This window comes from Ylistrum balloti, unplaced genomic scaffold (assembly GCF_031769215.1).
Source record: "Ylistrum balloti isolate Yb309-2 unplaced genomic scaffold, AGI_CSIRO_Ybal_v1 Utg369846, whole genome shotgun sequence".
Taxonomy (NCBI): Eukaryota; Metazoa; Mollusca; class Bivalvia; order Pectinida; family Pectinidae; genus Ylistrum; species Ylistrum balloti.
In genome coordinates this window covers 384,901-410,512 of record NW_026782001.1, presented here as the reverse complement: position 1 = coordinate 410,512, position 25,612 = coordinate 384,901, and the positions used below count along the sequence as shown (strand labels likewise).

At 35.6% G+C, this 25,612-nt stretch overlaps 1 protein-coding gene across 1 annotated transcript in view; it reads left to right on the top strand.

The window, feature by feature from the left end:
- LOC132545384 (BOS complex subunit NOMO2-like) overlaps nucleotides 1–25,214 on the top strand; it is a 30,484-nt gene extending 5,270 nt beyond the window's left edge. Inside the window, exons 8-31 of the mRNA XM_060209066.1 lie at nucleotides 219–353; nucleotides 3,285–3,374; nucleotides 3,725–3,781; nucleotides 4,759–4,958; nucleotides 5,576–5,753; nucleotides 6,226–6,367; nucleotides 6,700–6,767; nucleotides 9,021–9,084; nucleotides 9,325–9,461; nucleotides 9,938–10,086; nucleotides 10,192–10,290; nucleotides 11,394–11,519; nucleotides 12,227–12,309; nucleotides 12,788–12,947; nucleotides 13,367–13,493; nucleotides 14,149–14,265; nucleotides 14,518–14,645; nucleotides 15,071–15,212; nucleotides 15,839–15,922; nucleotides 16,704–16,814; nucleotides 18,483–18,584; nucleotides 18,875–18,994; nucleotides 19,544–19,636; nucleotides 23,399–25,214. Coding sequence (XP_060065049.1) covers nucleotides 219–353; nucleotides 3,285–3,374; nucleotides 3,725–3,781; nucleotides 4,759–4,958; nucleotides 5,576–5,753; nucleotides 6,226–6,367; nucleotides 6,700–6,767; nucleotides 9,021–9,084; nucleotides 9,325–9,461; nucleotides 9,938–10,086; nucleotides 10,192–10,290; nucleotides 11,394–11,519; nucleotides 12,227–12,309; nucleotides 12,788–12,947; nucleotides 13,367–13,493; nucleotides 14,149–14,265; nucleotides 14,518–14,645; nucleotides 15,071–15,212; nucleotides 15,839–15,922; nucleotides 16,704–16,814; nucleotides 18,483–18,584; nucleotides 18,875–18,994; nucleotides 19,544–19,636; nucleotides 23,399–23,548 — 2,862 coding nt within the window. The 3' untranslated portion in view covers nucleotides 23,549–25,214. The remainder of the gene's footprint in view (nucleotides 1–218; nucleotides 354–3,284; nucleotides 3,375–3,724; nucleotides 3,782–4,758; nucleotides 4,959–5,575; nucleotides 5,754–6,225; nucleotides 6,368–6,699; nucleotides 6,768–9,020; nucleotides 9,085–9,324; nucleotides 9,462–9,937; nucleotides 10,087–10,191; nucleotides 10,291–11,393; nucleotides 11,520–12,226; nucleotides 12,310–12,787; nucleotides 12,948–13,366; nucleotides 13,494–14,148; nucleotides 14,266–14,517; nucleotides 14,646–15,070; nucleotides 15,213–15,838; nucleotides 15,923–16,703; nucleotides 16,815–18,482; nucleotides 18,585–18,874; nucleotides 18,995–19,543; nucleotides 19,637–23,398) is intronic.
- Nucleotides 25,215–25,612: the final 398 nt, after the last annotated feature.

Sequence of the window (25,612 nt, the reverse complement as noted above, 5' to 3'; positions counted from 1 at the left end):
CTCGTAAAAGACTTAATCACAAATTATCATATATATATATATATATATACCATTCTTGACATTTATTTCATATTTTGAAAAATGTATTGATTACCCAAACCCTTGTCTTACAAAGAAATATGGCTACTAATGCAATCTATTTTTAGTAAAGTTTCAAACCATATTTTTAAGCTCATTTCCAACAAAACAATGTCTACTTATGATTTTATGTTCTGTAGGACATCAGTGGATGTGAGAAGGGGCCCCTAAAAGGATTCACCACAACTGACAACAATTCGCCTCTCTGTTACATATCATCCAAAGCCGACGGGAGTTTCACCTTTCCAGCACTACCTGTTGGGAATTTCTACATTGTATGTGCTCTACATTAGCCAGGCTGTAGTATTTCTTCATTGTTTTTACCTTACACTATAGTTATATAGTTGTACCTGGGTAGCCTGGGCACAGTTATGTACCTTACACTATAGTTATATAGTTGTACCTGGGTAGCCTGGGCACAGTTATATACCTTACACTATAGTTATATTGTTGTACCTGGGTAGCCTGGGCACAGTTATGTACCTTACACTATAGTTATATTGTTGTACCTGGGTAGCCTGGGCACAGATATATTACCATACACTATAGTTATATTGTTGTACCTGGGTAGCCTGGGCACAGTTATATTACCTTTCACTATAGTTATATATTTGTACCTGGGTAGCCTGGGCACAGTTATGTACCTTACACTATAGTTATATATTTGTACCTGGGTAGCCTGGGCACAGTTATGTACCTTACACTATAGTTGTATAGTTGTACCTGGGTAGCCTGGGCACAGTTATATTACCTTACGCTATAGTTATATAGTTGTACCTGGGTAGCCTGGGCACAGTTATATTACCTTACACTATTGTTATATAGTTGTACCTGGGTAGCCTGGGCACAGTTATATTACCTTACACTATAGTTATATAGTTGTACCTGGGTAGCCTGGGCACAATTATATTACCTTACACTATAGTTATATAGTTGTACCTGGGTAGCCTGGGCACAGTTATATTACCTTACACTATTGTTATATTGTTGTACCTGGGTAGCCTGGGCACAGTTATATTACCTTACACTATAGTTATATAGTTGTACCTGGGTAGCATGGGCAAAGTTATATTACCTTACACTATAGTTATATAGTTGTACCTGGGTAGCCTGGGCACAGTTATGTACCTTACAGTATAGTTATATAGTTGTACCTGGGTAGCCTGGGCACAGTTATATTACCTTACACTATAGTTATATAGTTGTACCTGGGTAGCCTGGGCACAATTATATTACCTTACACTATAGTTATATAGTTGTACCTGGGTAGCCTGGGCACAGTTATATTACCTTACACTATTGTTATATAGTTGTACCTGGGTAGCCTGGGCACAGTTATATTACCTTACACTATAGTTATATAGTTGTACCTGGGTAGCCTGGGCACAATTATATTACCTTACACTATAGTTATATAGTTGTACCTGGGTAGCCTGGGCACAGTTATATTACCTTACACTATTGTTATATTGTTGTACCTGGGTAGCCTGGGCACAGTTATATTACCTTACACTATAGTTATATAGTTGTACCTGGGTAGCATGGGCAAAGTTATATTACCTTACACTATAGTTATATAGTTGTACCTGGGTAGCCTGGGCACAGTTATGTACCTTACAGTATAGTTATATAGTTGTACCTGGGTAGCCTGGGCACAGTTATATTACCTTACACTATAGTTATATAGTTGTACCTGGGTAGCCTGGGCACAATTATATTACCTTACACTATAGTTATATAGTTGTACCTGGGTAGCCTGGGCACAGTTATATTACCTTACACTATTGTTATATTGTTGTACCTGGGTAGCCTGGGCACAGTTATATTACCTTACACTATAGTTATATAGTTGTACCTGGGTAGCCTGGGCAAAGTTATATTACCTTACACTATAGTTATATAGTTGTACCTGGGTAGCCTGGGCACAGTTATGTACCTTACAGTATAGTTATATAGTTGTACCTGGGTAGCCTGGGCACAGTTATATTACCTTACACTATAGTTATATAGTTGTACCTGGGTAGCCTGGGCAAAGTTATATTACCTTACACTATAGTTATATAGTTGTACCTGGGTAGCCTGGGCACAGTTATGTACCTTACAGTATAGTTATATAGTTGTACCTGGGTAGCCTGGGCACAGTTATGTACCTTACAGTATAGTTATATAGTTGTACCTGGGTAGCCTGGGCACAGTTATGTACCTTACACTATAGTTATATAGTTGTACCTGGGTAGCCTGGGCAAAGTTATATTACCTTACACTATAGTTATATAGTTGTACCTGGGTAGCCTGGGCACAGTTATGTACCTTACAGTATAGTTATATAGTTGTACCTGGGTAGCCTGGGCACAGTTATATTACCTTACACTATAGTTATATAGTTGTACCTGGGTAGCCTGGGCACAGTTATGTACCTTACAGTATAGTTATATAGTTGTACCTGGGTAGCCTGGGCACAGTTATATTACCTTACACTATAGTTATATAGTTGTACCTGGGTAGCCTGGGCACAGTTATGTACCTTACACTACAGTTATATAGTTGTACCTGGGTAGCCTGGGCACAGTTATATTACCTTACACTATAGTTATATAGTTGTACCTGGGTAGCCTGGGCACAGTTATGTACCTTACACTATAGTTATATAGTTGTACCTGGGTAGCCTGGGCAAAGTTATATTACCTTACACTATAGTTATATAGTTGTACCTGGGTAGCCTGGGCACAGTTATATTACCTTACACTATAGTTATATAGTTGTACCTGGGTAGCCTGGGCAAAGTTATATTACCTTACACTATAGTTATATAGTTGTACCTGGGTAGCCTGGGCACAGTTATATTACCTTACACTATAGTTATATAGTTGTACCTGGGTAGCCTGGGCAAAGTTATGTACCTCTTAAACATAAGGGTTTTATTAGCTTATAACACATTTAGCATTGCATAATGCATGAAAAACCTAGATATATTAGTATGTATTATCAGTAATGCTGTTCTCCTGTAAGCAGTATGTGATATACCAGGTAAATCATGAAATCTGATACAAAGTCTTAAACTACTGGAAGCAAGGCTTGAAAATGTTTTAGAAATCATTGTAAATCTGCTATAAAGATTACATTAAGTTTGTTATAGATGTGTTGATATCTTGTATATGTACTAGCTTTGCTTTCAATTCATAATGATATCTTTCTTATTTTGACAGGTTCCATTCTACAAAGGAGAACACATCAGATTTGATGTTTTACCAGGGAGACTGGACATACAGGTCCAACATGGACCAGTCACTCTCAAGGTCAGTGGCAAAATCACCCAAGTTCATGCCTACTTATACCCGATAGTATGTACATGGTGATTATACCATAAATACCGTGTTTGAAACTGTCTTTATCCAAGTTGTGTCAATAACTCATTTCAGAAAATAAGAAATAAAATTGTTATTGTGGGAGGAAGCCAGAGTCCCTAGACTACACATGTGGTCAGACGGATGACCCTGTACTGTCTAAGGTCCAATTAGGTGAAATGACAAATCTTTAGACTCTCCTTAATAAATTATATTGAGGTCTGTAAACAAAAACCCTAGACATTTTTCCATGTGATACTAACATTGATGAAAACTTACAGTAAGATTGTGTTGTGTTTTAGGATATATTCCAAGTGGAGGGCTTCTCTGTCAGTGGTCGAGTCCTTAACAAAGCAGGGGTAAGTCTCACACACATTGTTTGAGATAATTTCATATCATTCTTGTAGCTACTGTATTTAACTTTTAGGAGACTCACAATGTCATCAATATGAGACAGTTACCAAAGTTACTGGCAATTATCATTGCTCGGTAAATATTTATGTCACTTAAATAATTTGATTTCCCAGATGTTTGATAACAAAAAATCCTGCTTTATATAAAAATGTAATTGTTAATTTCTGTTAAAAAAAAAAGTGATATTTTATTATTGTGTAAATAAGTGATGTCATGTTACTAAAAATGAGTCAGTTTATGCTACTATAATTAAAGTTTGTGTTACTAAATTAAAGTTTATGTTGCTAAATCTAAGCCAGGTAATACTACTACTGATACATAATGTTCTTATTCCTCAAGTTACTAGGTAATAATCATTTCATGATGAATTTGTAAACATCATTTTAATCATAAGAAGAGGTAGTTTACATAGTTTATCACATAATCTGCCTACTTTCCTGTGAATTCTCCCATGTAATATTTTTGTTTATGCATCACTAGTGTGATATACTCAGCAGCGTAGTGGTAAAGGTTTCTTTTTTCACGATAGATATTACTGTTAGAAATGTGTGTTAATATGATATAAATTACTGTCAAATCTGTCTTAATGGCTACTGTTTACAAAGGCCACCTGTTTATAAAGGCCACTTTTTGATTCCCTATAGAAAGCAATTCATTGTAACTGGATCTTAATATAAAGGCCACCTGTGTATAAAGACCACTATTCTCCCTTTATAAACAGGTTTAACTGTAACTTTAAAGATGCTATTCATGCATTGGCATATCCATTTGGTGTACATTTTCATAACAAAACTGGATACATTGGCAGGTAATATTAATGTCAATTATTATACTATGTAATTTGACATCAGACATAAATTGACAGATACTTAAGTATGTATTCATCCTTCTTCATTGATCATAACTCGACCTTGACCTTTAGGGTGCAGGTGTGTCAGGTGCATCAGTGCTGGTGGACGGGAAAGCAGTGTCACGGACAGAAGCTGATGGAATGTACCATCTAGAGAACATGAAGACAGGGACCTACCGTCTCCAGATCCAGACCGATAACATCTACTTTGATGATGTCAGTGTCAAAATTACACCCAACACTCCGAATCTCCCAGACATTGTGGCCTCAGAGTAAGTTTGAACAACACTAAGGAAAAACAACCCGTCTTAAATACATAAATGTGATTCGACCCGAAAGGACAGGTCTCCAATGCCCAAATTAATTCCAGTCAATTTGCTTGAAACATGTCAAGATGACCATGAAGGACCATGGTTCTTTCGTCATCGGATGAGATCTTCTTTCACTGTAAACTTTAAGTAGATACACAGTTTTATTATTTTACCACCAATTTGTCAAATAGAATATTTCTCCCTCTTTTGAAAAGTAGAGTTGACAAGTAGGCACTTTAAACAACTTTGGTTTATCAACCATGAACACATCTCAGATTCTTTATAAAGAAACATAAACCAGAAAGCATTTAACATCTCCTTTATTTGATCATCTTTTTTAACTATCAATAAATACTAAACAATATAAGAGAGATGTCACTAACAAGATATTACATTAATGTTTGACACGTACAACTCGACTGAACACTTATTACACAATGAGACAAAGAATATCAAATGCATACTTTGTCAGAAACTTGCTTGTTACTTGTAAAACTGCAGAAAATTTCACAAGTATTTTCTGTTTAATACTATAATTATGTAAGAATACCATTCTGAGCCAGACTATGTTGTTACAGTTTTAAGATGTGTGGCAAGATTGTGATCAGCCAGCTCCCAGATTCTCTGAGACAGGTTGCCAGTCACCGACGAATCATTATCATCCCACAAAACAAAAACATGGATGCTTCCTCTGCTAAGGCCGATGTGGATGGAAACTTTTGTGCCAAGGTCAAACCTGGCAGCCATGTTGTACAGGTAAATATCATATCTATTCTTTAATAAGCCAAGTGGGCTTTAGTACAAATTAACTTGTATCACCAATGTAAGTGCATTTGTTGGTATTTATGTTGGACTGATAAATGAGAATAAAATAAACAACAAAACCACTAAAAATGCTAACTAGAATAAAAAACATCTACGTTAAAATTACGTCTATTTATGGAGCTTAAGTTTTTTTATTTTTCAAAAAATGACTATTTTGTAGACACAGCTCAATGAATTGTCTTACATTACCTTTAACAGTGTATGGGTAAATGAATTCAGTTAAGATTATCTATGAAATCCCTGAAAATAAATCCCCATGAAAATGAATGATTTCACAGTAATATACATATTACACAAGGAGACATAATGTGTTCTAATGAGATCATGCTGATGACAATTTTCCCATTGCCTTCATCAACACATATCTCTCAAATCTCCTAATACATATCTTTATATATTGTAGGTGCACTTGACTGAAGAAGAGAAAACAGCTGGTCTATCCATTGTCCCAAGTGAAAAGACTGTCACTATCACAGACAAACCAGTAATGGATGTCATCTTCTCACAGTTCCAAGCGAAGGTCACTGGTACCGTGATATGTTTAGGTAAGGTCAAGGTCATACACAAACTTCAGAAGTCAAAACCGTAAAGACAGACAAAATAACCATTAGTTCATGTTTAGAAATGCAATCAGATTGATGAATCATCATGCAAATAACCAGATGTCATCAATGATACTTACAGGTTTTCGTTGTTCTTACAATGGTTATATGTGTACCAATACTTGATTAAACCATAGCCATTATTCGCTAGGTAGTAGTAATATTCATAATCAAGCTGTAGCTTCTTAACTGTAAAAAGTGCTGTTAAATAAAAAAGTTACATTAATTTGTTCAGCTGTTAACATACAATGATAGAATGATGTCTTTGTTTTCAGAAAAGTGTGGCCCCGTGGAAATTTCTTTAGAAAGTGACCGACGTGGTGAAGTGAAGCAGATAACACAGGTAAAGTTCAGGCAGGTCAAAGAAAGGTTAAGTGATAACGGCCAGAGTTAGATACTAGTCAGAGTCATACAGGTTTAACACAGGTAAAGGTCACAGAGGTCAATGCTAGTAAAGGTTTCAGAGGTCAATACTAGTAAAGGATGTAAAAGTTTAACTATTGTAAAGGTCACAGAGGTCAATGCTAGTAAAGGTTTCAGAGGTCAATACTAGTAAAGCTTGTAAAAATCAAACTATGGTAAAGGTCACAGAGGTCGAACATTGGTAAAAGTTACAAGGTCATCACTGGTAAGGTAAAATCATTTAAGTCTGAAAAAGTTAAACTTTGGTTCATGGGAAACAAGGTCAATTCTGGTAAAGGTCAGACAGGTCAAACACAGGTAATCTGAAGGGAAGACATGTCAAATATGAGATAGTAGATCAGTGAAACTCAAATAAAGGTAAATGTCAAAAAAGTCAAACAGGTAAGGTCAAATACAGGTAATAGTCAGTTAAAACAGGTAAGTGTTAGGCAAGTCAAATACAAGTAATAGTTAGTTAAAACAGGTAAGTGTTACGCAGGTCAAATACAGGTAATAGTCAGTTAAAACAGGTAAGTGTTAGGCAAGTCAAATACAAGTAATAGTTAGTTAAAACAGGTAAGTGTTAGGCAGGCCAAATACAAGTAATAGTTAGTTAAAACAGGTAAGTGTTACGCAGGTTATATACAGGTAATAGTTAAAACAGGTAAATGTTAGGCAGGCCAAATACAAGTAATAGTTAGTTAAAACAGGTAAGTATTAGGCAAGTCAAATACAAGTAATAGTTAGTTAAAACAGGTAAGTGTTAGGCAGGCCAAATACAAGTAATAGTTAGTTAAAACAGGTAAGTGTTACGCAGGTTATATACAGGTAATAGTCAGTTAAAACAGGTAAGTGTTAGGCAGGCCAAATACAAGTAATAGTTAGTTAAAACAGGTAAGTGTTAGGCAGGTCAAATACAGGTAATAGTCAGTTAAAACAGGTAAATGTTATGCAGGTCAAATACAGGTAATAGTCAGTTAAAACAGGTAAGTGTTAGGCAAGTCAAATACAGGTAATAGTCATTTAAAACAGGTAAGTGTTACGCAGGTCAAATACAGGTAATAGTCAGTTAAAACAGGTAAGTGTTACACAGGTCAAATACAGGTAATAGTCAGTTAAAACAGGTAAGTGTCAGGCAAGTCAAATACAGGTAATAGTCAGTTAAAACAGGTAAGTGTTACGCAGGTCAAATACAGGTAATAGTCAGTTAAAACAGGTAAGTGTTAGGCAAGTCAAATACAGGTAATAGTCATTTAAAACAGGTAAGTGTTACGCAGGTCAAATACAGGTAATAGTCAGTTAAAACAGGTAAGTGTTACACAGGTCAAATACAGGTAATAGTCAGTTAAAACAGGTAAGTGTCAGGCAAGTCAAATACAGGTAATAGTCAGTTAAAACAGGTAAGTGTTACGCAGGTCAAATACAGGTAATAGTCAGTTAAAACAGGTAAGTGTTAGGCAGGCCAAATACAAGTAATAGTTAGTTAAAACAGGTAAGTGTTACGCAGGTTATATACAGGTAATAGTTAAAACAGGTAAATGTTAGGCAGGCCAAATACAAGTAATAGTCAGTTAAAACAGGTAAGTGTTAGGCAGGTCAGATACAGGTAATAGACAGTTAAAACAGGTAAGTGTTAGGCAGGTCAGATACAGGTAATAGGAAGTTAAAACAGGTAAGTGTTAGGCAAGTCAAATACAAGTAATAGTTAGTTGAAACAGGTAAGTGTTAGGCAGGTCAAAATACAGGTAAAAGACATTTAAAACAGGTAAATGTTAGGCAGGTCAAATACAGGTAATAGTCAGTTAAAACAGGTAAGTGTTAGGCAGGTCAAAATACAGGTAATAGTCAGTTACAACAGGTAAATGTTATGCAGGTCAACTACAGGTAATAGTCAGTTAAAACAGGTAAGTGTTAGGCAAGTCAGATACAGGTAATGGTCAGTTAAAACAGGTAAGTGTTAGGCAGGTCAAATACAGGTAATAGTTAAAAATATGAATTGTCAAACAAAGGTAAAGACAAGAAAGCTCCATGTGAATATCCAAAGTGGTTAAATCTAATTGTCTTCACGAAGGTGAAAGTCAAGGTCAGCAAGAGTAGTACGGTTCAATAGAGGAAAATTCTTTCAGTACTGTATTTTCATTTCTCCAATATTAAGAAAACTTTATATTACATTTCTGATAAATTTATTTCACAGGTAAAAGAAGCTACCAGAGGAGGAACATTCCAGTTTGATAATGTCTTACCTGGAAAATACAAAGGTAAATGAAACAAACCTTGTTATTTCTTAAAATCCATGCTCTTACAGTGGTCTGTCACTGGCAGTACATACAATGACAGGTAGATCATAAGTCAGATGTTAGACTAAAACAAGTCATAAGTACATTTTTATCACATGATCAGATGGCATTTCAGCTTGCCAAAGGCTCGCTTGAATGAAATACTCCTAAAACTTGTAAGATCTTATATATGTGTGTACCACTGAGACCGTTTTGTTGCAGTGACATTGCTACAGGACAGCTGGTGTTGGAAGGAGAAGACACTGGATGTGGAGGTGGCTAGCGCTGATCTGTCTGGGATCGAGTTCACACAGACCGGCTACATTCTCAAATGTAGTATCTCTCATGAAATCAAACTGGTGAGAATAGACTGTATATGATAGATCTCAGTCAGAATTAAATCATCCCATTATACATTACATTGTACAGGAATTTTCCATTTAACTTCTTTAATAATCAGTATTTGAGAGAGTTAATTGATGTTAAGTGTGTATAGTAAATGTCGTCTTGTCGATACACTGATTATTGTACTGCTCAAATGTATACATTCTAGATATGAAAGCAAAAGCAGAAAATAATATTTTATGCAAATAATTTGATGTACCTTTTTACTATTGGACATCCAAGAAATGGACACAAAAATAATTTTGATGCAATTTATATAAAATTCCCTGTCGCTAGTGTGCCCTGTTACTAGAAGAAGCAATCAAATGTCCATAGAATATACATTATCTTGAAATTATTATAAGCTTTTCACCGAAACGTTATTTTGCCACATTAATGTACATTTAAACTGTCTGAAAAATACAGCAATGACATTTTTACTTTTTTGAAGGATTTTGCACATGAAAAGAAGGAGGGAACTGTTGGGTCGTTCCAGCTAAACAAGGGTACAAATCGATTCTGTCTGGCTCAGCCTGGCGTGTATCGTCTCACCCCGGACTCCTGTCATCAATTTGACAAGGATGTTTTTACATACGACACGTAAGTTTTTAAGACATTTATCACCTCAGACCTTAAAAAAGAAAATTTACACACAACACATTTACACTAATAAAAAGTTACAAATTTCATTGTTTTGTTTTATAGGTCCAACCCAGAGTTACTTACCCTGGCAGCAGTGCGCCACCTGATGGAGGGTAGCGTCACCACAGAGGAGCCTGCTACAGATATCATCGTCACTGTTGTGTGAGTTCATCATATTGAGCCTGTTGAAATTTGACTCCACAACCTTGTAGGAACTGGAGAGATGTCTGGCTGCAGTCAAACTTGATCAGATGATAGTCTATATTTAGACTAATTCCATTATTTCACTTTAAACTTTAACCCAGTACCCAGTCACTAAACAATATTAGTGATACTATTTTTATTTGAAATTCACAATATATTTTTCTTTTTCAAAATTGAAATGGTATGATTGATATCATCTTGTTATTTCTTTAATCTTGAAGTAGTCTGAGAAATCTGTAATGTTCCATCCTTGTACTGTACAGTAAAATAATTTCAAAGGGGAAATATTTAATTGTTGTCCCAGTTTCAGCTACAGGTATATGACCCACTGCAATTTTGATTTGCTTATTATTTGACTTCAGTATTTTTTTGCAAATGTGTGAAAATGAAATCCCCCACATATATTACGAAACAGTATACAGTAGTTCTACTAGTAAAATGGTGTATATTATTACAAGTTAAGACGTACTGCCAAAGACATCGCCAGAATCAGTAAAATGTTGATGGAAAAACAGTGATAAACGTTCTGTTGATTACACATGTAATGTCTTTGTTCATCTCAGAAACAAGACAGTGGAATTGATGTAATGTGTTTATACTTTGAAAATGAAAGGACTTCTTATATATAAGAGAGGCTTGAATCCCCACAATAAGATTGGTATGGGTGGAACTTTCTGCTGGCATCAGTTATAAAGCTAAAATCTGTAAATCCACAACAGTGTATAGTTTAATATTGCCTTCAGCATATCGACTGTAATTTTCTTAGTTTCCCTTTGATCTCTATAGCTTAGATATGACATCTGTAGTTATATTGTTTTCCAATATGACCACCCTACAGGTCAGTTGTAACCTGTATTGTAACCTCTTATTATACTAGGATTTTGATGGTTCTGACATGTCCTCTTCTCAATTATCTTCTCTATAAATCCTGTGTGACCTCTGACCTTCTTTTGTGACCTCTTGATTTCCACTTTGCCCTTAATTGCTCATCTATGATGTTCCACATTGATACTATACATCCACAGATATCTTAAATTCCACTATTCCACCTCTCTTTGTAGCTCCACGGTGGATCAAGATGTCGTCAACATTGGACCACTGGCCACGGATGTCAAACCACCAAGTACAGACAAGGGTGCTAAACCTGTGACCGGGCCATTTGTCTACAAGTTCACACACTGGGCAAGGTATATATGATCACCAAGCAAGAGTAACACAGAGCAGAACAATATACACCACTCCCTACCAGAGATAATTCATTGTTATCACAATGAATATTGAAATATGACAGTATACTGCCCCTCCAAAATGCCACTGACAAAGTACAATTTCATGTCATAGCAAAGTCTACCTTGTTGGAAAAAGTTGGTTGGAAACTGAAGGTCTACTTGCTTTTTTTTCAAAATTCATTGAGTCAAAATCACACAAGGGGAAACAGTGTTATATGTTTTCCTAATAAAGTCTACCAACAAGATCAATAGGAAACAGTGAGAAGAAATCAATGTACAAAAATTGTAAAAATTCTTCCTATTAACAACCGAACAGGAAAACACTACAAAATGTCATTGAGATTAAGTCTTCAAAGTTTAAAAGAAATTAATTAAAATATAGTTCTTTTGTTATCATCAAGGAGTACAATCATTAATGATGAGAACAAAATTAAACTCAGGGTTTTCCATAAGAGCCGGTCGCCGGCTAATTTGACTGGCTACTTTGACCATTTGACCGCCTACACCAATCCAGTTCCGTAAGAATGTTCCATACACGACTACACATACATAGCAGACCAGCCTCCTACTTTCACTACACAGCCTACTACTAACAAAATTATGGAAAACCCTGTAAACAGGAATAGAAAAATTGCTAATGTTACCCTCTGTGTTTGTTATCTCAGGTCAGGAGAGAGGCTTGAGGCCAGTGCCAAGTCCAAGGAACTGTTGTTTAGTCCAAGCAAGGCAGAAGTTGTTGTTCATGGAGGTGAGTTATTTCCCATGTACTGACTCTTGTGCAATGCTATAAGGTTGTCACATGTTTGTGTAAGGATGGGAATAAAAATATGAAAAATAGATACCATGAAGATAAAATGTGTACAGGAAACCAAAGTGTGTTTCATAGTTTCTGTGAAAGAAAAGACGCTCAAAAGTTTTCATGTTTCTGCAAAACTTTCAACAATTAAGATAACATTCTTCTCCGTATTCATGTGACATGTGTGGAATGTAATCGCAAAATGATCAAAATGGTAAATTGTTTAAAACCAATGACAGATATCAGTCGGAAGTTTATATTGCAGTTGATTACAGTTGATTTCTTTTGTTTTAGAACTTCCAACCTGAAGTGATCGCTGTCATTGTTATGGAATGTTTGTTCATCTGGTATAAGGTTTACTTTTTCTGTTCTGATCTTATTTTTGTTTTTAATTAAGACACATGTTGATTGCTGGCATTTGTTTTGACAGATACATGTGTTGGAGAGGTGGTCAAGTTTACCGGAAAGCGAGGTGTTTTTATTAACGGTCAGATTAAACCAGCTCTGGCTGGGGTCAGTGTCACAGTCATTGCTATGGATGATTCTATGGCTCCTATTGCCATAGAAACTGCTGAGTCAGGAAAATTTAGGTGAGCATGATTAGTCTGTCAGGGATATATTTACTATCCTCTAATTGTCAGTTCTGTTTGATTTCATGGTTTATTTTATTGATTAAAGTATGCAAAAATGGGACAAATCATTTTCTTTCTCGAGCCAGAGCTAAAAAGTAGTTGAAGTCAGAATTTTCTCCTCAATGTCTCTTTTCAATTTCATTTAAATAGATTCTCTGTTTTCTTTAAATCATGTTCAGTACTGTAAATGTAAATTGTTTTGGTGTGCTAAAATTTCAAGTCATTATAAAATTAAGATTAACATATTGTTGGAAAACATGAATATGAAATTACTTTTAAGAATATGGAAACTTACACTAAAAACATTTTCTTGTCTTGTGGTGATATGGCATCAGTAAAATTAATGACATAAATTTGACCTTTGACCTTGTTTACAGTGTGGGACCCCTACACAGTGGTAAGGAATACAGCGTGTCCGCTGAGAAGACTGGTTATGTACTGGTCAAGGAGGATGGACAGACTGCCTCCTTCAAGGCCTACAAACTCGGACAGGTATCTGTGCAGGTATGTATGATTGTCATCCCCTTACATCCCGTCACAGACCTAGTATCGCATCTCATTAGTGGCTGATACTGTTCTGCATTGTTCTCCCTGAGGAACTTCATTAACAAAAGATCAATAATATTAACAGAAAGAGCTTTACTTAAGAACTCTTTTCTGTGATTTTATCACAGATAAAAGATGAATATGGTATCAACATTTGAAAAAGAATGTGAATCGTTCTAAGAAACAAATATTGATATTACAATGATCCTTTGATTAAAGTTTAGAACATAATCACAATTGTTGTCATGGAATACAAAATAAATGAAATCAATAATATGAAGCTTTACTTTTTGTTTAAAAACTTTCCAAAGAAACCAACAAAGCGTAGAAAAAGATATAGAAACTGTGGTTGTACACGTATCTTAGGGTCAATTTATCGGTCATTACTCTCGCACCTGCTCTTCATTATATATACAAAAGGTAAATGGCTGTCTTTGTTCGATGAATTCACCACAGACCAGAAATAGTATTCATTAAGCTTAGTTTTTTTTAAACCAAATTATTGTCTTTACATCTTGATGTTAAGTTTTCATTCGGATGAAACTATCAGTCTTAAATTGGATTTTTTTGTCATGTTAAAATCAGAGGATTGAAATTGTGTTGTTGTATAAAGGTTCTGGACGAAAAAGACCAGCCCCTGTCCAATGTGCTGCTATCACTGAGTGGGGAGAAGCAATATCGCAGTAACAACGTGACCAGTGACAATGGTACCATCAACTTCATTGGACTGGTAAGATAACGTTTTATTTCAAGATTATTGAGTTTTAATATCTTATGTTGCCAACCCTACATAAACTATGTAATGAATGATACAAGAGATATGATGTGTTTGATCATCCTGATTATACAAATCTACTGTTATGTGATTTCCTTAAATTGCACAGCTTTTTTTCTTGTGATACTTCTGTTCCATATACATTAGTGTCTGAACCTTAAAGTACTTGAATAGAACTAGTAAAATGATATCTCTTACTGTGTGTAGAGTCCTGGAGAGTACTTCCTGCGACCAATGATGAAAGAGTACAAGTTTGATCCTTCCTCTCAAACTATTGAGGTGATGGAAGGTACAACAAAGAAAATCACCATCAAGGGGCTCCGCGTGGCTTATAGGTAAGGTGAAAATGACATAGTCTCTAAATATTGCGGAAATATTATAGGTCAGTTGGACACTCTTTCCATCACACACAAAGTAGACAAAAAATCAGTTTTGTACTTATTTAATGTACTGGTTTTAGACAGATACCCTAGATTTTGTATGAATCTTGATTTCTTCTTACAAGAAACATTTTACTTTTCGTCAGTTGTTATGTTATTTTTACTAAGATAGAATATTGGGGAATATTTGTCATTTTGTTGCGTTTGACAAGAATTTGACAACCTGTATTGCCAGTATTGATGGTAAACTTTGTTGATTAACTTTATTTCTACAATAACTTGTTATCTTTACTTAACAGTTGCTATGATAACTGTAGTATTTACAATAGTTGTGGCAATCTTTATATGACAGTTGCTATGGTAACTTCATTTTTTTGCAGTTGCTATGGTTCAGTGACATCCTTGAATGGAGAACCAGAACAGGGAATCATTGTAGAGGCTGTAGGCACTGATACATGTGGGATGTTCCAGGAGGAGAGTAAGACTGAGCCTGATGGGTCATACCGGATACGGGGACTGCAGGTATGTCATACATAGTCATACAGGATACTAAAGGTAAGTCATACACAGAGGTCATACAGAGATCATACAGGATACAAAAGGTATGTCATACATATAGGTCATACAGAGTACCAAAGGTATGTCATACATAGAGGTCATACAGGGTACTAAAGGTATGTCATACACAGAGGTCATACAGGATACTAAAGGTATGTCATACATAGAGGTCATACAGGATACTAAAGGTATGTCATACATAGAGGTCATACAGGATTCTAAAGGTATGTCATACATAGAGGTCATACAGGATAATAAAGGTATGTCATACATAGAGGTCATACAGGATAATAAAGGTATGTCATACATAGAGGTCATACAGGATAATAAAGGTATGTCATACATAGAGGTCATACAGGATACTACTGGCTCAGTAAGAAGTTCACAAGTTCAGGGGTCATAAATAGTAATTCAAATTTTTTTGTTTTGGTTTTGTATGTCAGTATTAAAGATAAACCAATAGCTATACTTCAACATGTCAAGGATGGTTTTCACCTGTCTCAAATTACTATGTCCTGTGTTTGGTATTAGTAGATCACAAGAAGCACTTTTTCCTGAAATATTCATATATGTGTTTTTCTTCATTTCAGCCAAATTGTACCTACAGCATTCACCTGAAAAATGATGTTAACAGACACATTGAGAGAGCTGCACCAAAATCACAGGAGATCACGGTAGAAGATTCATGATAATTCGCTGGTTTTGCAGTCGCTTCTAATTCAATGTTATAAGAAAACTATTGATCATAATGTCTTTCTGTCATATATACCCATTAGTCTTAGATATATTGTGTAAACCATGAAGTTTAATTTATCTGTCAACAATTATGAAACATGATATATAAACTTATATGTACCACTCTAAATGACCCACCTCCATATTTAAGATATTTAATGTGAATTAGCACTCTTAATAGCCTACCTCCACATTTAAGATATTTAATGTGAATTAGCACTCTTAATAGCCCACCTCCATATTTAAGATATTTAATGTGAATTAGCACTCTTAATAGCCCACCTCCATATTTAAGATATTTAATGTGAATTAGCACTCTTAATAGCCCACCTCCATATTTAAGATATTTAATGTGAATTAGCACTCTTAATAGCCCACCTCCACATTTAAGATATTTAATGTGAATTAGCACTCTTAATAGCCCACCTCCATATTTAAGCACTCTTAATAGCCCACCTCCATATTTAAGATATTTAATGTGAATTAGCACTCTTAATAGCCCACCTCCATATTTAAGATATTTAATGTGAATTAGCACTCTTAATAGCCCACCTCCATATTTAAGATATTTAATGTGAATTAGCACTCTTAATAGCCCACCTCCATATTTAAGATATTTAATGTGAATTAGCACTCTTAATAGCCCACCTCCACATTCAGGTTTATAATGTGAATTATACCAGAATAATTTAAGTCAATAAGCTTTTTTCTTGTTTTCAGGTGAAGGACAGTGACTTTAATGATGTGTCCATCATTGCGTTCCGTCGTGTGAACCAGATGGACATCAGTGGCAATGTCATCACACAGGAGGAGTACCTGCCCAGTCTTAAGGTATCAACAAAGGATACTACTCTACCCGTCATTAGCATTTCAGTTCTAGTATCCTTCCTTACACCAGTTTTTTCCCACATTTCAGCGAATGATTTGTTTGTTGTTTTCCTTAAAAGTGTTTGGCACTGTTTAGAAGTAAATCTTAATGAATTAATGTTAAATTGTTTGGTTTGAAATAGGTAACTTATGGCAATACACACAGATTTGTTAAGTAACTGAAACAGATTTGTTAAGTAACTGAAACAGATTTGTTAAGTAACTGAAACAGATTTGTTAAGTAACTGAAACAGATTTGTTAAGTAACTGAAACAGATTTGTTAAGTAACTGAAACAGATTTGTTAAGTAACTGAAACAGATTTGTTAAACAGATTTGTTAAGTAACTGAAACAGATTTGTTAAGTAACTGAAACAGATTTGTTAAGTAACTGAAACAGATTTGTTAAGTAACTGAAACAGATTTGTTAAGTAACTGAAACAGATTTGTTAAGTAACTGAAACAGATTTGTTAAGTAACTGAAACAGATTTATTAAGTAACTGGAACTGAAACAGATTTATTAAGTAACTGAAACAGATTTATTAAGTAACTGAAACAGATTTGTTAAGTAACTGAAACAGATTTATTAAGTAACTGAAACAGATTTGTTAAGTAACTGAAACAGATTTATTAAGTAACTGAAACAGATTTGTGTAAGTAACTGAAACAGATTTATTAAGTAACTGAAACAGATTTGTTAAGTAACTGAAACAGATTTGTTAAGTAACTGAAACAGATTTGTTAAGTAACTGAAACAGATTTGTTAAGTAACTGAAACAGATTTGTTAAGTAGCTGAAACAGATTTATTAAGTAACTGAAACAGATTTATTAAGTAACTGAAACAGATTTGTTAAGTAACTGAAACAGATTTGTTAAGTAACTGAAACAGATTTGTTAAGTAACTGGAACAGATTTGTGTAAGTAACTGAAACAGATTTGTTAAGTAGCTGAAACAGATTTGTTAAGTAGCTGAAACAGATTTGTTAAGTAACTGAAACAGATTTGTTAAGTAGCTGAAACAGATTTGTTAAGTAACTGAAACAGATTTGTTAAGTAACTGAAACAGATTTATTAAGTAACTGAAACAGATTTGTTAAGTAACTGAAACAGATTTGTTAAGTAACTGAAACAGATTTGTTAAGTAACTGAAACAGATTTGTTAAGTAACTGAAACAGATTTATTAAGTAACTGAAACAGATTTATTAAGTAACTGAAACAGATTTGTTAAGTAACTGAAACAGATTTATTAAGTAACTGAAACAGATTTGTTAAGTAACTGAAACAGATTTGTTAAGTAACTGAAACAGATTTATTAAGTAACTGAAACAGATTTATTAAGTAACTGAAACAGATTTATTAAGTAACTGAAACAGATTTATTAAGTAACTGAAACAGATTTATTAAGTAACTGAAACAGATTTATTAAGTAACTGAAACAGATTTGTTAAGTAGCTGAAATTACTGTTAATTGGAATTAGAGTATTCAAATAAATAAATCCTGTTACACTGGTTGTGAAACTAGTTTTATTGAAAACAGAATGGAAAGTTCTATACACACACACACCTCAAATATCTTTCATGTTCTGGGGTACTAAGATGTTTGTTATGTATAGACGTTGATGTTACACAGGTAAAACTATTCCGAGATGAGACTCCTGATTCACCGATTCATACTGTCAGTCTAGGCACGGTGACATTCTTCTTTCTACCCTCCCTGTCGATTGACAATGAGGTCTGTATATACTTTCTTTGTGTTCTTGTGTATTTGAAAATTGTAGCTTTGTTCTCAATTTAATCTAAGGAGTGGAAAAACTCTACACTATAATAATACTATAATAAATAATGTTCTTGATAAAAATACACTGATACTTGCATTTTAATACTTGTTCAGTTTGTCTATATTTTCACTGTAAGTGAATCTGTTTAAAAGTACTCAGCACATGAAACCTATTGAAATATTAAATATCAGTCATAGAAAGATCTTTGTTACCAAGTAAATGAATTTTTGTTATTTTGTTTCAGCCATACACCCTTAAGTTGGAGAGTTCCCTGTCCAAAGCCTCCTTTGACTTTACTCTTCCAGTTGTCCACTTTGTGGCCAATACGTCATATCAACACCACAGTATCAAATTTAGCCCTATTGTAAGTTACAAAAATAGCAATCAAAAATAGTAATCTTTACCTGGTCATTTTTGCCGAAGTTTTCTGTTCTTTTCATCAGTACTGTTGGCAAATGTTTCCTGACAGCAAATATTTATAATTTGTATATAGTAAATATTATTCAATTCTTAACCAGTAATATGAATGTACAAAAGTCGTATATCTTACTTACATGATGATAATACTGATAAATTAATGCTTGGCAGGTATAAAAGTCACAAGAGATGTGTAGATATTTATCAGTGGCTTCCTCAGTATATAAATACCATCTTCCATTTTACAGTTTTATTGGCTTATTTTGGTATGTCTTCTAATGCTTTCAAAACCACAAAAGTGGAATTTTTAAGAAACAGAAAAGTTCAATTTGAACAACAACATCAATATGAATAAATGAATATTTCAGAATGCTGTCCTAACTAGATCTATACTGATAGGGGGATCTCCCCCCTCACAAAGGACAGATAGTAATTTATGTCAGCGGAAACGGGTAGAAAATGTTCATGTTTTTACAATTTTCTATTTTCTTTCCAGAGAAAATCATTTGATCAAGAGTTCATTCAAGGGACTTCACTCTTCCTTCCTTTCTCATTACTTCTGGCAGCTGTAGTGTATAATTATCAAAAAGTAAGTAACAAGGAAATAGCAGACTTGTGTCTATCTTAGTGTACTTATCAGGTTATCAGAAATATGTATTCATATCATATATCAAATATCATTTTAACACATTGAGAAAAAATAGGAAAATTTATTTGATTAATTTTGATAATATCGCATGGGTATATGTCGACATTGTAAATCTCTTTAATTGGGGGGTCTGATGATGCATAATCTAGATGTACATTGTAAATTCTGACACAGACGCAAGGGTCAAGAGATATATAGACAGGGTATACATAGACACAGGGGTCAAGGAGTATATAGACAGGGTATACACAGACACAGGGGTCAAGGGATATATAGACAGGGTATACACAGACACAGGGGTCAAGGGATATATAGACAGGGTATACACAGACGCAGGGGTCAAGGGATATATTGACAGGGTATACACAGACATAGGGGTCAAGGGATATATAGACAGGGTATACACAGACACAGGGGTCAAGGGATATATAGACAGGGTATACACAGACACAGGGGTCAAGGGGTATATAGACAGGGTATACACAGACACAGGGGTCAAGGGCTATATAGACAGGGTATACACAGACACAGGGGTCAAGGGCTATATAGACAGGGTATACACAGACACAGGGGTCAAGGGCTATATAGACAGGGTATACACAGACACAGGGGTCAAGGGATATATAGACAGGGTATACACAGACACAGGGGCCAAGGGGTATATTTACAGGGTATACACAGACACAGGGGTCAAGGGATATATTGATAGGATATACACAGACACAGGGGTCAAGGGGTATATAGACAGGGTATACACAGACACAGGGGCCAAGAGCTATATAGACAGGATATACACAGACACAGGGGTCAAGAGCTATATAGACAGGATATACACAGACACAGGGGTAAAGGGATATATTGATAAGATATAGACAGGGTATACACAGACACAGGGGTCAAGGGCTATATAGACAGGGTATACACAGACACAGGGGTCAAGGGATATATAGACAGGGTATACACAGACACAGGGGCCAAGGGATATATAGACAGGGTATACACAGACACAGGGGTCAAGAGCTATATAGACAGGATATACACAGACACAGGGGTAAAGGGATATATTGATAAGATATACACAGACACAGGGGTCAAGGGATATATAGACAGGGTATACACAGACACAGGGGTCAAGGGATATATAGACAGGGTATACACAGACACAGGGGTCAAGGGATATATAGACAGGGTATACACAGACACAGGGGTCAAGGGATATATAGACAGGGTATACACAGACACAGGGGTCAAGGGATATATAGACAGGGTATACACATATATAGGGTATACACAGACACAGGGGTCAAGGGATATATAGACAGGGTATACACAGACACAGGGGTCAAGGGATATATAGACAGGGTATACACAGACACAGGGGTCAAGGGCTATATAGACAGGGTATACACAGACACAGGGGTCAAGGGATATATAGACAGGGTATACACAGACACAGGGGTCAAGGGATATATTGACAAGGTATACACAGACACAGGGGTCAAGGGATATATAGACAGGGTATACACAGACACAGGGGTCAAGGGTATATAGACAGGGTATTCACAGACACAGGGGTCACAGGGGGCTATATAGACAGGGTATACACAGACACAGGGGTATAGGGATATATTGATACGCTATACACAGACACAGGGGTCATGGGATATATAGACAGGGTATACACAGACACAGGGGTCAAGGGATATATAGACAGGGTATACACAGACACAGGGGTCAAGGGATATATAGACAGGGTATACACAGACACAGGGGTCAAGGGATATATAGACAGGGTATACACAGACACAGGGGTCAAGGGGTATATAGACAGGGTATACACAGACACAGGGGTCAAGGGATATATAGACAGGATATACACAGACACAGGGGTCAAGGGATATATAGACAGGGTATACACAGACACAGGGGTCAAGGGATATATAGACAGGGTATACACAGACACAGGGGTCAAGGGATATATAGACAGGGTATACACAGACACAGGGGTCAAGGGATATATACAGGGTATACACAGACACAGGGGTCAAGGGGTATATAGACAGGGTATACACAGACACAGGGGTCAAGGAATATATAGACAGGATATACACAGACACAGGGGCCAAGGAGTATATAGACAGGATATACACAGACGCAGGGGTCAAGGAATATATTGATAGGATATACACAGACAAAGGGGCCAAGGGGTATATAGACAGGGTATTCACAGACATAGGGGTCAAGGGGTATATAGACAGGGTATACACAGACAAAGGGGTCAAGGGATATATAGACAGGATATACACAGACACAGGGGTCAAGGGGGTCAAGGGGTATATAGACAGGGTATACACAGACAGGGTATATATTGATAGGGTATACAGACACAGGGGTCAAGGGATATATAGACAGGGTATACACAGACACAGGGGTCAAGGGACACAGGGGTATACAGACACAGGGGTAAGGGTATATATATACACAGACAAAGGGGCCAAGGGGTATATAGACAGGGTATACACAGACACAGGGGTCAAGGGATATATAGACAGGGTATACACAGACACAGGGGTCAAGGGCTATATAGACAGGGTATACACAGACACAGGGGTCAAGGAATATATTGATAGGATATACACAGACAAAGGGGCCAAGGGGTATATAGACAGGGTATACACAGACACAGGGGCCAAGGGGTATATAGACAGGGTATACACAGACACAGGGGTCAAGGGGTATATAGACAGGGTATACACAGACACAGGGGTCAAGGAATATATTGATAGGATATACACAGACAAAGGGGCCAAGGGGTATATAGACAGGGTATACACAGACACAGGGGTCAAGGGCTATATAGACAGGGTATACACAGACACAGGGGTCAAGGGGTCAAGGGGTATACACAGACACAGGGGTCAAGGGGATATACACAGACACAGGGGTCAAGGGATATATACACAGACAGGGGCCAAGGGGTATATATAGACAGGGTATACACAGACACAGGGGTCAAGGGGTATATAGACAGGGTATACACAGACACAGGGGTCAAGGGATATATTGACAGGGTATACACAGACACAGGGGTCAAGGGATATATAGACAGGGTATACACAGACATAGGGGTCAAGGGGTATATAGACAGGGTATACACAGACACAGGGGTCAAGGGGTATATAGACAGGGTATACACAGACACAGGGGTCAAGGGGTATATAGACAGGGTATACACAGACACAGGGGTCAAGGGATATATAGACAGGGTATACACAGACATAGGGGTCAAGGGGTATATAGACAGGGTATACACAGACACAGGGGTCAAGGGATATATTGATAGGATATCTCTTGAATTCAGACAAAGAGTGTAGGTATATTTGACCCAGAAACCTTTACTTTGTTGATGGGGAGTACATTGTGAATTTGTATACAATGACCTTGAGATATTGTGGGGAGGCGTACTTTTATCGGAAATCTGTTGCACCTCAATTTGTTATTAGACACTTTGATTTCTGAATTGATACACTGTGTATCAAATATTTATTTCCTGAATATATTATCAGGAAACAAACACTGGGATTTCTGAGAGACATGACTAATAAACTTGTCTCACTATACATTTTATAAAGTGATACTGTACTATCCTTTCCTGTGTTACCTCTTGTGACATCACTTCACCCTTTGTGTTTGCTGTTTCAGTTATTTCCATACTTAATGCGTACATGGTCCCAGGTCCAATCTATGCTGGCAGCTGGCCAGACTGAGACTTCAGTCTCAGGGGCGGGAGACGCAGGATCTGGGTCAGACCTCCAAATGAAGAAAAAGATGAAAGCAAGAAAGACATCATGATGATATTGATTATAGATCTGAAACATTCTATCAAATAATTATCTCCTTGGATATTTCTATACAATTTTGTCTACAGTGTAGTTTATCTTGTTTTGAGAACAGAAAAAATATCTTCAACAGGCTTTAAAATTGTGAAGAACATGGATGTTGAAATCCTTTATCTTTTAAATTTGTATAAAAAATCAAAACACTTAATAAAAAAAGTACACTCTTCTTTTAAAATAAAATAGGATGTCCATGTTTCCTGTCTTAATCACATCAGTAACATAGTTATTATTTTGTAGAAATCCTGACCTACTTGCTAACTAATCACATGGCCTCAAGGCCATTTTAAACATTCAGCTGAATCACCTCTATTTTCCTTTTGAATTGATACAGTTTTCTTCAAATTGTTTTTTTCTGGAATGGTAGGCTTACACAGCAAAAGTGGAATATATCAGTATATATTAATTTATACCTTAATTGCTAGTAAATGTTGTAATTCTATAAAATATTGACAACAGGACATGAGGACAGTTTACCTGATATTTCTACAGTAAATTAAAAAAATTCTACATTATTTTTAATGAGCTTTAACAACTGTAATAACAAAATAGATCAAATGACTACACATTCTCTTTACATTATATCAATACCATCTGTTATGTCCCTCTGGTTCACTCTACGTCTCTTGAATAACTCTCCCTCCTGGAACCTTGTGTCCTCTATACCTTTCTCCATCCCTACCCTTGTCCTGCCCCACCCCTTCCACCTATGGAGATATCTACAATATCTTTCGAAATAGTAGGCTATTTAATTTTTTTTTTTTGTTGCATTCGTTACGTGTAACCTAAAACTTAAGAAATAAAATTATTACCTCCCTTAAAGTACAAGTCATTAACTGAACAAGAATGCAGTCATCACTGTCCATGTTAAGTCTTTGAAAAATCCTTAAATTTATCATCAGCATGTCCAATTGTTAGAACAGATATAAATGAGGTGTATGTAGAAGAAGAATGTGTTTTTAGTGAGAGAATGATAGTTAGTGTACAAGTGAATGATAGTTAGTGTACAAGTGCACAATTCCAGTGAGGTACAGAGTAGATTTACTGTATTACAGAATCAATCAAGTGGATTGTACACCACAACTCAGTATGGAAGGATATAAAGTAAGGACTGTGTGTCTGTGTGTAAGTAAATATAGGATCTCCTAAACAGATTTTGTTTATATTGTTACCATTTTATTGATGCATCATACAGCCTAAAAGATTTGCTGGTCACCTATCGAAGTTTAAATGCTTATAGGTCACATTTGACTTCTTTGAGAGGTAACTTGTAAAGCTTGTTTTTAATTTTTTTTTTTTTTCAATTTCCATGTTTTTACCACTAGCTTGAAGTAAAAACAATTTTTCAAAAAAGTTATTAAATGACTTTTATTTCCTCGATTATGTTCTTTTCAAGCTATTTTTCACAATTTTAATTCTTTGAAAATTACATCATTCACACTTCATGCCCCAGCTCTCTTTGTTTGTAATTTTGCAATAGTTTGCTTCATGGAAAAAATTGCTTGGTAATTTATTGATTCTGGTTAAATATCCAGGATTTGTGGCCTGGAAGATATTTAAATATATTAACCCTGTAATATATTGATATAATAATACATTAACTTAACCCTAACCTATGGTACCAATTCACTTATTTAAATATATTATTTATATTATAATAAGTGAATTGGTACCATAGGTTAGGGTTAAGTGACATTATTGTTTAGTTGACCAGATAGGGTCAGTTTGCATTGTTTCATCACAATATTGTGTGCCTTCATGGCTTTTATTGTGAATAAACTACCAGTTATTCTTAGCTTGATTAGATCAAAGGCATATCTATTCTGATAGTGGAAAAATAACACTTTTTCAATTTCTATCATCTACCAGTGGGAGGTGCCTCATAAACATGTGTATATGGCTCATTCTTTGTTGTTATATGTCTGAAATGAAGGAAAGTATAATGGCAGTAGATACAAGGAATGATTATACCATACATAAATCAAGATAATTTTGCTGTATTTTTTGTTTTAGTATTGTC